Below are 13,913 nucleotides of genomic sequence, written 5' to 3' on the forward strand. Positions count from 1 at the left end.
ACAGAAACCAAAATTCTTGCCAAACATTAACAAATTACATACAATAATACATTAAAAAAAAGATACTATATCATGACCAAGTGGAGTTTATTCCAGGAATGTAAGGTTAACCTTCAAATACCAATCACTATAATTCACATTAAAAGAATAAAGGTGAATAATCATATGATTATCTGAAGAGATGTAGAAAAAATATTTGTCCAAATTCAACACCTATTCTTTTTTTTTTTTTTGCGGTACGCAGGCCTCTCACTGTTGTGGCCTCTCCCGTTGCGGAGCACAGGCTCCGGATGCGCAGGCCCAGTGGCCATGGCTCACGGGCCCAGCCGCTCCGCGGTATGTGGGATCCTCCCGGACCGGGGCGCGAACCCGTGTTCCCTGCACCGGCAGGCGGACTCTCAACCACTGCGTCACCAGAAAAGCCCTCAACACCTATTCTTGATTTAAAAAAAAAAAAAAAGTAAAACTCTTGGCAATTGAGGAATTAAAGGAAAAGTTTTCAATCTGATAACAGATATCTACCTAGAAAATCACAGTTCAGATCATTCATAGTGAAAAAATATTGAAAGATTTTGCCCTAAGAGTACAAGAATGTCTTATCACTTCTATTCCATGCTGTACTGGAAACTCTAGCCACAACAATAAGTCTAGAAAGGAAAATAAATATTGGAAATGGAGAAATAAAACTGTCATTATTTACAGCTGACATGACTGCTTATGTACAAAACCCTACAGAATTTTTAAAAGCACCACCACCAACTCCAGGAAATGCAAAATGAATTCACAAATAAATCAACTGTATTTCTATAAACTAGCAACAAGCAGTTGAAAATGGTATTAAAAACAATACAATAATGTCATGAAAAAAAACATCAACTATTCAGGAATAAATTAAACCAAAGAAGTGTACGATGTCTATACTAAAAATTACAAAACATTCCTAAAATTAAAGAAAACCTAAATAAGTGGAGAGATACCATATTCATAATTGCAGATTCAACATTGTTAAGACTCAGAGTCCTCAAATCAATCTATAGATAAAAGAAAATATTAATAAAAATTCCAGCAGGATAAAACAACTTGAAAAGGCTTCTAAAATTTACACAGAAAAGAATCTAGAATGATCAAAACAAGCTTGACAAAGAAGTACAAAATTAGAAGACTTAAACTACTGGATTTCAAGTCTTACTAAAATGTATAATAACCAAGACTGCAGTATTGGTATAAGGATAGATAAACAGGTCGAAACTACTAGATTTCAAGTCTTACTAAAATGTATAATAACCAAGACTGCAGTATTGGTATAAGGATAGATAAGCAGGTCGGTGGAACAAAATAAAGTATACAGACGCAGACGTCCTCAAATACAGTCAAATGATTTTTAACCAAGGTGCCAATTCAGTGCATAAAAGTGTTTTTAACAAATGTGGCTAGAATAACTGGAAAAAAATAAACCTCAACAATGTACTACTCTTCCATACACAAAAAATAACACAAGATGCATCAATTTCTAAAAAGACAGAATAGGAAAGTATCAATATCTTCACGCTCCTAAGGATAAAAAGATTGCTTAGGATACAAAAACATGAGCTACAAAAGAAACAAAAGGGTACATGTTAGACTTCATCAGAATTGAAACTTGATCTCCATTAAGGATGTAAAAAGGCAAGCCACAGACTGGAAGAAACTATTCACAAAGGAATAGTATGAAATATATATTAAAATAAATATCTCCAATGGGGATTTGAGGGAGAGGGTGGGGACGGGATCAACACACCACAGAAACCTCAAAATGACAAAGTCATTGTTCAGTGAGAGAGGCTGAGATGCTTTCTACACACTTTCCCTGACATCTCTACACAATGAAATGCAAGGGTCAGTGGTACTGAGACAAGCAAAGGCAGTTCCACTCTTTGCTTCTATAAAAGCAAGTGACCCAAGCTATGAGCCCCTGGTCTCAGGCTTGCTTTGTTCCCAATATCCAGATGCAGCAGCTTGTTCTTTTGCGCTCCCCCCTCTGGAAAGAAATGACTGAGAACACCTCCTTCACATTTTCTTTTTCTTGGGCATTTTCACTTCATAAAGCTGCAGTCAATGTGTTTTGTGTGTGGTGAGGAGGGAATGACACGTTCCATGGTGGTCCCCGCCACTGCCAGCATTGGTGGCTCAAGCAACCTCAGGATTAGCCCTTTGTGTCCGTGAAAGGATATGAAAAGTCAGTTGTTTGAGCTCAGCCAAGCTGCTGATTTTTTTTTTTCCCCTGAATGAGGGGTGTGTGGGGAAAAAGGTTTTGCAATTCAATTTTCCTCAATAAATTACAGCATTTTGCTGAGGGCAGCTGTGTGCAAGTCCACATGCTCAGAGCAGTCCCAAACTTTTTTAAACAAAATTAAAATGCCTAAACCTGACTTCCACATCTTACCTTCGTCTTCACTTATTTTACTAATAGGCAGACTTCTTGGAAGTGATGATTTTAATGACAAGAATTGTAGATAATTAAGATTCCTTAATGTTATCTGGGACTCTGGCAAATCGTATGAAAACTACATTAATTTGAAATATTTCGTGCTCAATGGTCTATCTTGAAAATAATTGATTTTTATTCTGTGAGTCTACATGGGAAAGTGTCCATTAATATCTTCAGGGATTACAAACCTAGAATCTCTGTAATACAAACTCACGAGGCGATATTTATGAGCCTGGAAACTGTCTGTGACAACCATTTTAATGCAACATAATGCCATTATCAGACTATTTCTCCTACTTAAAAATACAGGGCTTCCCTGGTGGCGCAGTGGTTGAGAGTCCGCCTGCCAATGCAGGGGACATGGGTTCGTGCCCTGGTCCGGGAAGATCCCACATTCCGCGGAGCAGCTGGGCCTGTGAGCCATGGCCGCTGAGCCTGCGTGTCTGGAACCTGTGCTCTGCGACGGGAGAGGCCACAGCAGTGAGAGACCCGCATACCGCAAAAAAACAAAAACAAAACAAAAAATACATGCGGTGTTTATTTATTTTAAAATTTTTATGTATTTATTTATTTGGCTGCACAGGGTCTTAGTTGCGGCACACAGGATCGTCGATCTTCGTTGCGGCATGTGGGATCTTTTAGTTGTGGCATGCAAACTCTTAGCTGAGGCATGTAGGATCTAGTTCCCTGACCAGAGATCGAACCCAGGCACCCCCCCACTCCCCCACCCCGCCCCCGCACTGAGAGGATGGAGTCCTAGCCACTGGACCACCAGGAGAGTCCCTACATGTGGTCTTTCAAAAATAACTACCCATTATTTAGTGCTCAACATGCACTTAGATGTTATGCAAAGAATTTTATTAAAAGGACTTCATTTTGTTTTCCCAACAACCGTTACGGAATTTGGTATTATTTTCTTTATTTTACAGATAAGGAGGTGTGGCTTTGTGGGGCAGAGACAGTAAGAGGGAGAGCTAGGACTCAAGCTTGGAAAGGGAGACCGCGGGGCTCCCCACTCCACCACACTTTAAAGCTGTTGACGTCATAAATGATTACCATGTGGAATCACACTACATAATTTTTTTTTATGCTGCCTTCCTTCTTCCTTTGGAATTGCAAACAGCTCCACTTTGGCCACAGCAACTGTAATGTGACTGGACAGGCCACATATCTGGTAGCTGCAAGAGTCAGTGTACATGATGGTGTACAAACTCGTGATCGCCCCTCTGCTGGGATGTGGTCTCTGAATGACATTGCCTGTGGGAATGGACTGTCCTGCAGTGTGGACCACTACTCAGAATCCAGGGTTTTCATCAGCCATACTTGGCATCACTATTACAAGACATTAAATGAATTATCTGATACCTCATTTACGGGAATGACAAGGAATTAGATGAGGAAAAGTATATGGAATAAACACTTTAGAAGTAGTAAAAATAAAAATGAACATGATCAAGTACCTTCCAAGGTTTATCAAATATACCAAGGATAAGCAGAATCATCAAAAATGAGTTCGAACACATTTGGCACTAACTATGTCCTTTAAAACAGAACAAACACTTTCAAGCCCCTTCCCGATTCCACTCTCAGTTGACGACAGAGAGAAAAGACTGGTTCCCACTGGGAACACGGCTTCAGCAGCCCCTCCTCCCCACTATCCACAGAGGCCTTTTCCTCTCATCTGGGATCAAAGGTCGCTTTCTAGAAGCCACGCCCACCTCCTGGACCAGGCTCCCTTACTACCTCCAGCCCCACACCCAGTTTGCCTTCCAGGACTTCCCCCAGGGCGCTGCCACAGTTAGGATTCCAAAGGCGGCCAGGGGTGGATCTCTGTGTGTCTCCCTCCCCTTGGGGGCCTGGAGGGGAGAATTCCTGCCTGACTCACCCCCATACTTCAGGGCGTCAACGCTAATCCCTGTTTGTTGAGGGGAAGGAGGGGCAGAGGAAAATATTACCCACCACACACCCCCAACCCCAAAACTGAACACCCAACCAGCAACTCCTCCGCAGACCCTACATTCCGGATGGGCCTCTCTCTGGTTTTACTCAGACTCCTTCCAGGAGTAGCCTGCCTTCACTTCAGCTTCCTCCACGCCTCCTGAATTTGCAGCCCTTTGCAGTCTGGCCCCGCCCATCTGAAACCTGCTTCTTAGGTCACCAGAAGCCTCCTGATTTCTAAATCAACTGACAACTTTCCAGGGACTTAGCTTCTCCTTTGCGTTGAACAGGCCTGTCCTTCCTCGGTTCCCCAACCTATTTCCTCCTCTCTTCCTTGCTGTTCATTGTGTGTCTCCTCTGCTTCCCTCCTCTCTTGGCTTCCTCTCTGAATATGGAGGCTTCCGTAAGTTTCTGATCTTGGTCCCTAAAAATGCTTCACTCTCTCTGGGCAATCTTTTTTTTTTTTTTTTTTTTTGCGGTACACGGGCCTCTCACTGTTGCAGCCTCTCCCGTTGCGGAGCACAGGCTCCGGACGCGCAGGCTCAGCGGCCATGGCTCACGGGCCCAGCCACTCCGCGGCACGTGGGATCTTCCCGGGCCGGGGCACGAACCCGTGTCCCCTGCATCGGCAGGCAGACTCTCAACCACTGCGCCACCAGGGAAGCCCTCTCTGGGCAATCTGATCCACTGTCACAGATTCAGCTATTACCTGCTCAGTGAAGAATACGCATGCACCAGGCTCATCCCAGGTCTCTCTCTCAAACACCAGACTCTTACTTCCAATGACCTGCAGGACGCCTCCACCTGGAGGTCCCAAACTTCAAGATAACTGAACTAAAAGTGGCAGAGCTGGGACTGGGAATCAGCGAGACCAGAATTTTCTCTCCTCACACGACTGCGCATGTTTTATCTGAAATCAGGTAGCATCTATCCCTGTCCTCTGTACGTCATACAAAAACATGTGACGGATTCTGATCATGATGGTTAACTAACCACGGGCTCAGCATACCGTGGGCCCGCCAGCTTTGGAAACCTAACCTTGGCCTTGCCTGTAGTAGCAAAGAAACAGAACCTTTCACAAAATCTCAATGTAATTAATGATCACTGTCAAAACGTGACACTGTTATAGTGAAAGACCGCTTCTGGGGATAAATCACATGGCTTAACCCAGCAGGACATATTTATAACATAAGTTTGCAGAAGAGAAAAATAAAATCAGACATATCCCATCAAACATCTTTGCAGTAAAAGTACTCTGCCTCTGAGTCACCGCTTAGTTCACGTTGGTAAACAGTGGAAGCCTCTGCCCACAGGCTATGCTGTTTGCAGTGAGATATTCATTGCTGCGTGTCCCTGTGCAGCTTCTGATAAATACATTTCATTACCAAAATTAATTAATTAATGAAGAAAGTCCCCACAGCCTGAATCACTTTAAAGTAGACAAAATTCAATAACAGAAAAAACATCCCACATGAGCAACAATACTGAATGAGAGGATGAGAGATGAGATGACCCAACATTATTCTTTAGAACCTCAAGTTCACAGACAAAACAAAGGCTGGATACAAGATATTCCTGTGGGTATTTCTGTCTTTTTTTTTAAAGACACCTTAAGACAGAGCAATCAACGTGTGAAAAGAAAAGCTGTCTATAAAAACAAAAAAAAGACATTTTCTGAGATGACTTTGATCCCATATCTCTGTATCTTCCATTACTGCTCTCTGTTGTCTTTGCTCAAGTATTATTTTCACCTTATTATTACTATTCCTTTCTTTGTAAGTAACCCCACCTGGCTTTATCCAAAAAAAAAAAACTGGTGCAGTAAATATTTGTCCTTTGTGGTAATCCGATGCATAATTTAGTTAATCTAGGCTATCTTTCCATGAGAGGTGATTGTTTTTCTCTGTTTTGAAATGTGCTCACAGTAAAGGGAATCCACGCCAGACAGCTGAACGGCAGCGGGAGAACCACTTACCAAGCATGTCACTGCTTCGAACCAACCTTGACTGTGACTGTGTAGCCACTCCTACAGCACGTGTCACTCATGTTAACTCAGCCTCCCGATCACAACCACACCTTTCTCTTACAAACATGGCCTTTTACTTAATTAAGATAACACAGTCAGGCTGAAAGGCCCATCTCAGCCCCTGTGAAAAGGCCTTGAAAAACAGGCACTTTGCTTTGCGCTGTGAGAACTCTGACATGACTGTTAGTTACCTGGATGAAATCAAGAAATGTCAGGGGCAGCAAGTCATCCATATGCCCAATGTCTTTGGAGAAACGATTCAAAATTCTTCCTGCAAGAACAGGATATGAGAAATTACTCATTTCCCCAGACAGGCCCTTTAAGAGAAACATCTCACGAACAAATCAAAACAATATTTGTAAAGTATATGTATGTAATATATTACAGATTCATATGAAATAAGCCAATGTCAGTGGTAAAGAAAGAGAAAATAGAATGATATCTAAAGAGAAACAAAAATGCCACCAAATGGCAGTGGGTGGGGGAGCCGAAATTGAAACCTGGTTTTTATTACAAAAGACTGGGGGGAGGGGCTTCCCTGGTGGCGTAGTGGTTAAGAATCCGCCTGCCAATGCAGGGGACGTGGGTTCGAGCCCTGGTCTGGGAAGATCCCACATGCCACGGAGCAACTAAGCCCGTGCACCACAACTACCGAGCCTGTGTTCTAGAGCCCGCGCGCCACAACTACTGAGCCCACGCACCACAACTACTGAGCCCACGCGCCACAACTACTGAAGCCTAAATGCCTACAGCCTGTGCTCCGCAACAAGAGAAACCACCACATTGAGAATCCCGCACACCGCAACGAAGAGTAGTCCCCGCTCACCGCAACCAGAGAAAGCCTGTGCGCAGCAACGAAGACCCAACACAGCTAAAAATAAAATAAACTTATTAAAAAAAAAAAAGAATATGGGGAAAATCTTGTGGCAGTAATGGGAAGGGCTGGTGGATTTGAGAATGTTCCCTCCTTTTAGATCCATCCCGTCTAAGACTCATTCCAAGTGCTAAGTCAGCAAATAAACAGTTGCACAATACCTAAATTAATCCTAATTGTCACACTAATTTTGCTTTAGTGATCAAAAGTAATTTTGCTAAGTGATACTTTTTAAATAAACATAATTATAACTTCTCTGTAATGTTTTCCCTCCAGATGGTTCACAGGACCTCACATCTTGGGAACCTGTAGATTCCTGCCATTTCCAAGTTGTGGGTTTACTACTGGGGTAATAAGCTGTTATTTTCAGAGGTGCACTGGGTGTGACAAACACAGACTGATGCTTAAGCATCCAGGAAGACCAGAGGGATGGAAGCAGGAACACAGAAACATTACTTAGTGACTAAAGATCATCACTGATTTTATTTCCCTTCTCAGAATCCACGAAAACAGTGTATCCTAAAGGCTGCAGGATTGGAAGATGAGAAATAATTTCTAATAAGTATCTAGTGTAAACTAAAAATGCCGCCTGCCGTATCAAGTAAACAAAGGATGCTGCAGCCATCAGGCACTGCAGCCAACCCCGCGATGGTGCACCCTGAGGAAACTCAGGATGAGAAAACACAGGATACTGGCCCCGGAGAGCTGAGGTGCACATCAAAGGAATGATTTCAGTGAGCCTGGACTGTTGCATCTTCCCATACATAGAAAAGCAGTAAATTCCCTAACTTGAGATATCTGGTTTTCTTTTATTAACAGTAATCTTTTGATATGCTGACTACCTGTTCTTTGTTGCAAAAGCTCCTGTGTATCCTGGCTCCCCCCCGCACCTTGCCTCTTTGGAGCAGTGTCTCAGAGCTCTCTCAGAGGCATGTCCCGGGCTTAAGTCCTCAGTTTTGTCCACAGAATAAAGCATAACTCTCAACTTTTAGGTTGTACATTTTTTTTCAGTCGACACTAGTCGTTTTATGATAAAATTTAAAGAAATTGAAGACACGCACACACACATACACACAAACATATAGCCTATTTTGGGGTAGCAACTCCTGAGAAATATGTTATCTAGGCCCCTGAACTTCTTTCATAATTGAGGCTCCAGGAAGCCAGCCTGCAGGTGAGATGTGGGGCCTCTAGGTGCTCTTCCTGACCTCTGTCAGAGGTGACTTTCTCCCGAGGCCCTTCACACCAAGCCACAGCTGGACACTGAATGAGCAGAGGCTGGGCACTGAGTTTCCGCTGCCGGGATGAGCCAGCTCTGCTGTCCTCCGCGGGGCGCCTGGCTCACCGGAAGCACAGGGTGCGCCCAAGCCGGGGGCTGCAGACATTGGAGGCTTTCGTCCTCGACCAGGCCAGGCCGTTACAGGCTGGGCCTCAATTCTCCTGTCTCAGGCTTAGGAAATACAGACTCCAGAAACCGTCTTTTAGTGACACGTTTGGAGGACCAGGGACAAATTTTCGGAGCCTCTAGGAATGCTTGCTTTAGAAGGTGATTCTCAGGATTAAAAGGGCTCATGCAGGTGAAGAACCCAGTCACAATGCCCGGTGAGTTAACAGGTGCTCAGCCACCAAGGTGAGGTACTGACTATTCCCCCCAGGTTCTGCAGCATCACGTCACCTCCGAAAGTCTACCAGACACTGTAGCAACGTCCACCTGTTAAAATGCACTTGCTGATTCAGGAGTGCTGGGGGGAGCTAGAGAGTCTGCATTTCTTCCCAGCTGTCAGGTGACCCCCCCCCCCTTTAAACTATTTCCCAGATCACACTTCGAGGGGCAAGAGCTTGGGCTATGATTTAATCAATTCTGCTTTAAAAATATTAAAATCAGATGGACAATTTTTCCACATATTCTTATGGATTTTGCGGCCTCCCAGTCATTTTTTAACTTCCCAAAGTAGCAATACAGAAATAAGGAAAACACACGTCACAAAAGACATAGTTTAAATGCTTGTGATTTCTTTGACAGAAAAATGCAACTTTTTAACATAGCAGGATTCAGAAACACTGCAAGTATGATTTTTCTTAGAAGGTGTTGAAAGCAGTACAGGAATTTTTTAAGATGAAAAGGCTACTCAGGGATGAACAGTAAGTGAAAACTACCCCTTTACCCTTCACCAGATGTGCAAGTCTTAAGGTCTGAGAGACCCAGGGTTGGCAAATAGTGTAAAATACAAGGAAAACAAAAACAATGAGAAAAACTATCTCCCCACATACAATGACTACAAAAATGGAACCGAACGTCAAAGCAGGTCAAAAACTAAAGTCTTGTTCACCAATGAGCTGAGTGTAGAAAATGTGAAATCAGAAAGTTCAGTAGCTACTTCCTTGCGCTAAGAAACATTAAGAGAATGAATGGTATTTGCAGAGTATTTCATCGGGCTTAGGGACAGACTGTTGGAAACAGAGCTGTGATTTTAAGTTCATGGCCTCATAGTGTTAAAGTTTTCTCAAAAGTCTCCAAATGAAATCCTTACGATGAATCCCCTTCACACACATGCCATGACTCTTCATCCAAATGACATGTGCTCCCTGCTGGAGTATCTCCAGGGAGGTAGAGGGAAGGGGGATTCACATGAACACCGGGAACCCAATCCATTTTCAGTCTGTTCTGTTAGACACGGATTTCTCACATCAAACCGAATCTTGCCTTCCTAGAACATCCAACCTCTGCCGCTTCTTCTGCCCTTATAACCACACAAAGGGAACCTAATTTCTCTTGATATGACAGCCTTTCAAATACTCGACTGAAGTGAATCATATCCTCTCCAGCAACTACTCCCTGGTGCCTCACTGATCCCTCATAAGGCTCGGTGTCCTATCTTGGCCGCTGCCTCTTGACCAGACTCAGATGGCCAGTCTCAGTTAATGCCTTGTGCCCAGTATTAAAATCAGTACCCCAGGTACTGGGGTAAATTGGTTTCACCACCTCCCCTATCCTGCATAGGATATAGTGAATCATGAAGCCAACAATAACAGTACATTCTGGAGGCCAGATCACATTTTGGACACATGTAAAATGAAAATCCACATCGCTCTGCACAGGTAGATTTGGGGAAACAACTGAGCGATATGCATAAACAACTCTAAGAGTGCATCCCTTCTGACCCCAAAATTCCATTTCCAGGAACATATCCCCAAGAGTTAATAAGTTCATCAAAAGGTTGAATGTGGCATATTTGTCAAGTCAGAAGTAGAAAACAACCCGAACAAGTCTGAAACAAGTCTATAATGTATTACGTACAATTTTAATTTTTTTGGACTTTCTACGATAACTGCATAGTGTGTAAAAAGGTAAAGCAGGGAGGGGAGAGCAAGAGAAAGACAGGGAAAGAGGGTCAGGAGGAAGAAGGAGGTAAAAGGGAGGAGGGAGGGAGGAAAAGCGGGGGAAGAGAGGAGGAGGGAGGTACCCCCCTTGAAGTCCATGGTATCCAAGAACCAATCAGGGTCCTCCTAACTGCTCTGGTTCACAGTTTTCTATCTTGTCCATAAGACAGAATATCATGAAAGATGACATTTGAACTTCTTGTCAAAATACAAATTCAGGATGATCATATTTTAAGAACTGAGTCTACAATCTAAGCGGGAGTCAGTCACCTCTAGAATTCTGACACCTGACCCATACCCAGGACTCCTCTGCTTACTGATAACCAAACTGTAATTTAAAACTTGGAAGTTCCCATGTCTAATCTGGGCCTTATTTTTTTTTTTAAACAAAAAAAAAAAGGTATATTTACATATAAAATACCGAAGTATATTTTTATTGAGGTATATTTTACATCTCATGAAATTCGCCCATTTCAGGTGTACAATTCAATGAATCTTTGTAACTTTACTGAGTGATGCAACCGTCACCAAAAATCGGTTTTAAGACACTTTTATGCCCACAGTGAGATCCCTTGTGCCATTTACAGGACTCCCTATTCCCACTCCCAGCCTCAGGCAACCACTAATCTACTTTCTTTCTCTATAAATTTGCTTTTTCAGGACATAACATCCAAATGGAATCGTGCGATAATGTGGTCTCTCGGTCTGACTTTTTCACTCAGTGTAATGTTTCTGAGGTTCGCCATGATGTAGTGTGTGTCTTTTTGAGCCCCATTCTTTACCACAAAGTGGCGTTAGGCACCAGCAAAAAAAGACCCCATACTAGGCCACACCTGACCTTGAGGGTAAGTCAGAACAGATGTGTTTCGTGAACTCTTTGATATTGTGAACTTGTTTCTATGGGCCCACAGCCTTTTCATCTTTCACTAACGGTTCTAGAACCTAATTCTTTTGATTAGAATCAGCCGTTGCAGAGATTCAGCATCCAGGAGTCCTGGGTCAAGGCCAGGCTCTGAGTCCAGTGGAATGTGGTGGGGCAGGGAGGACAATAAAAGATCCATTGTCCTGGTGAGAAATGGGATCTACGTCCAATCAGCCAATGGAGAAAAAGAGCAGAGTCCCTCCAGAGGGGCAAAGAAAATATACCTGAACCTTCCAGGTACCGTGCAAGGGGATGGGGCAAAATGGGTCCAATGGAGAGGGTGTTCAGTGGAATGCGGAGACGGTCACCAGGCTGAAAAGGATCCCTGCGTGCATGAGGGAGCCACTAAGGCAGGCGGGCCAGCCTGGACTTCCTGCATCACCTTACACAAACTCATTCAGCTCGGACGAGCCTGAGAACAGGAGAGGGAGCTGCGGAAGTCAGGGCGCTCCGCATTTTCTTAGTCTTTGCTGTTAGAACAGGCCATCAGTATGGTGGCAGCCTAAAGAATGTCGTGAAATAGAGCAACAGGATTTAGGAAATCCTGTTCAGTGGAAACACCACCAAGTTCTGGTACTCAGCAGCAAGAGGCCTTTAGGCAACTAAGCAACATCTCCACCTACATCCCAACTCCCTGTCCAATAATAGTTTTTAAATGTCTACTGATACGTTACAATGGATCAATTACTCCTCTCTACTTCTTAAGGGCCTGGAGTTTATGAGGTACAACTATCAGGTATCAAATATTTAACCCAAGTAAGTGCCAAGATTCATCCTGAATATAAAACTAAATCCCAGGGAAACGTATTAGGTGTTTGACAGTTTCTCTTCCTTGACTGACAGACAACAGAACTTGGAAGCTTGGATAGTCTGGTTCCGTGAAACACAGCTTCCACAGAACCAACATATGTGGTTTTCTCTTCATGACATCCCATACCAGAACCAAAGCCGACCATAAATAACCTAGTCCAAATTCCACTTTTGAAAATAAGCTACAGGGAAGCGTTCAATTTAATCTACCACTAAAGAGCAGATTAAATAGATTTAATCTATTGACTCAAGAGTAAATAATTCATGACCCCTAAACCTTCTGGGCTAACTAGGCCTGTGTTTGCAGTACTTATTTTGGCTTGTGTTTTCTTGAAGGAATGAAGTCCCGCTAATAGATACAGGAGGGGGAGGCAAGACAACACTGATGTGCTGGCTGCTCTAAGATTAGTGACCTTGAAGATTTAAACTTGGTCCCAAATCCTTGAATAACAACTCAGCGTCTGGAGAAGCCTACAGGTCTTGAACATGAAGAGCCTGGTTAACTGGTCACCAGCACTCAGAGGCTATGATAACAGACATCCAGTCCCACTGAATGCTCCCACCTTTATGGCTGTAGTTTTCACATTAACTGACAAAGTGGAGGGACTTCACAGCTGTAATAGCATGTACTCCTCCAACTGCTTTCTCTCCACGGCTTCGTAAGACGAGATCTGTGTGGGCCTCTGCAGTTCACCATCCTGTGCTCCACACGGGGCCTGGACTAAACAACATGTGCTGAATAAATCCACACAAGATGCTGCCCTCAACAGTCTCATTTAATCCTCACGACAGTCTTGTGAAACAGGAGGGGCAGCAGTTATTCCCATTTCACAGGAGAGGAAGTTCCCAGACACCACGTAGTCAGTGTCACGAAGACTCATTAGGCACTGACCACGTTCTAAGCACTGTGACTATATGAACCTGCTTAATGTCTACAATATTAAGATATAGATAAGGTAGGTGTGAGTAGTATCCCCGTTTTACAGATAAGAAAACCAAGAAACAGAGAATTTAAGTAACTAGCACGTAAGTATTAACATAACTATAACCAGCTATCACTATTAGTAACCAGAACAAGGACTGAACTCAGGCAGTTGGCTCCAGAGTCCATAGTTTTACGGTACATGGGCCTCTCACTGTTGTGGCCTCTCCCGTTGCAGAGCACAGGGTCCGGACGCACAGGCTCCGGACACACAGGCTCCACGGCCATGGCTCATGGGCCCAGCCGCTCCGCGGCATGTGGGATCCTCCCGGACCAGGGCATGAACCCGTGTCCCCTGCATCGGCAGGCGGACTCTCAACCACTGCGCCACCAGGGAAGCCCCAGAGTCCATACTTTTAAACCAAGGCAGACAACATCCTGCCTTGAGATGTGCGTGTCCAAGAGTATCTATCTGCTTTGGCCTCGGTCACGCAGCTAGTTGATGGCCAGGCCAAGGCCACTCCCATCTTCCTTCCAGCCCACATCCCTGCCTTGACAGTTGCTATCAATCAT

At 43.9% G+C, this 13,913-nt stretch overlaps 1 protein-coding gene across 1 annotated transcript in view; it reads right to left on the reverse strand.

The window, feature by feature from the left end:
- Positions 1 to 13,913, reverse strand: part of LOC137211475 (ATP-binding cassette sub-family C member 4-like) — a 173,443-nt gene that overhangs the window by 76,775 nt on the left and 82,755 nt on the right. The window contains 1 exon segment of the mRNA XM_067713976.1: positions 6,623 to 6,702. Within this exon segment, the coding sequence (XP_067570077.1) occupies positions 6,623 to 6,702 (80 nt within the window).

The sequence above is a fragment of the Pseudorca crassidens genome, chromosome 18 (genome assembly GCF_039906515.1).
Source record: "Pseudorca crassidens isolate mPseCra1 chromosome 18, mPseCra1.hap1, whole genome shotgun sequence".
Taxonomy (NCBI): domain Eukaryota; kingdom Metazoa; phylum Chordata; class Mammalia; order Artiodactyla; family Delphinidae; genus Pseudorca; species Pseudorca crassidens.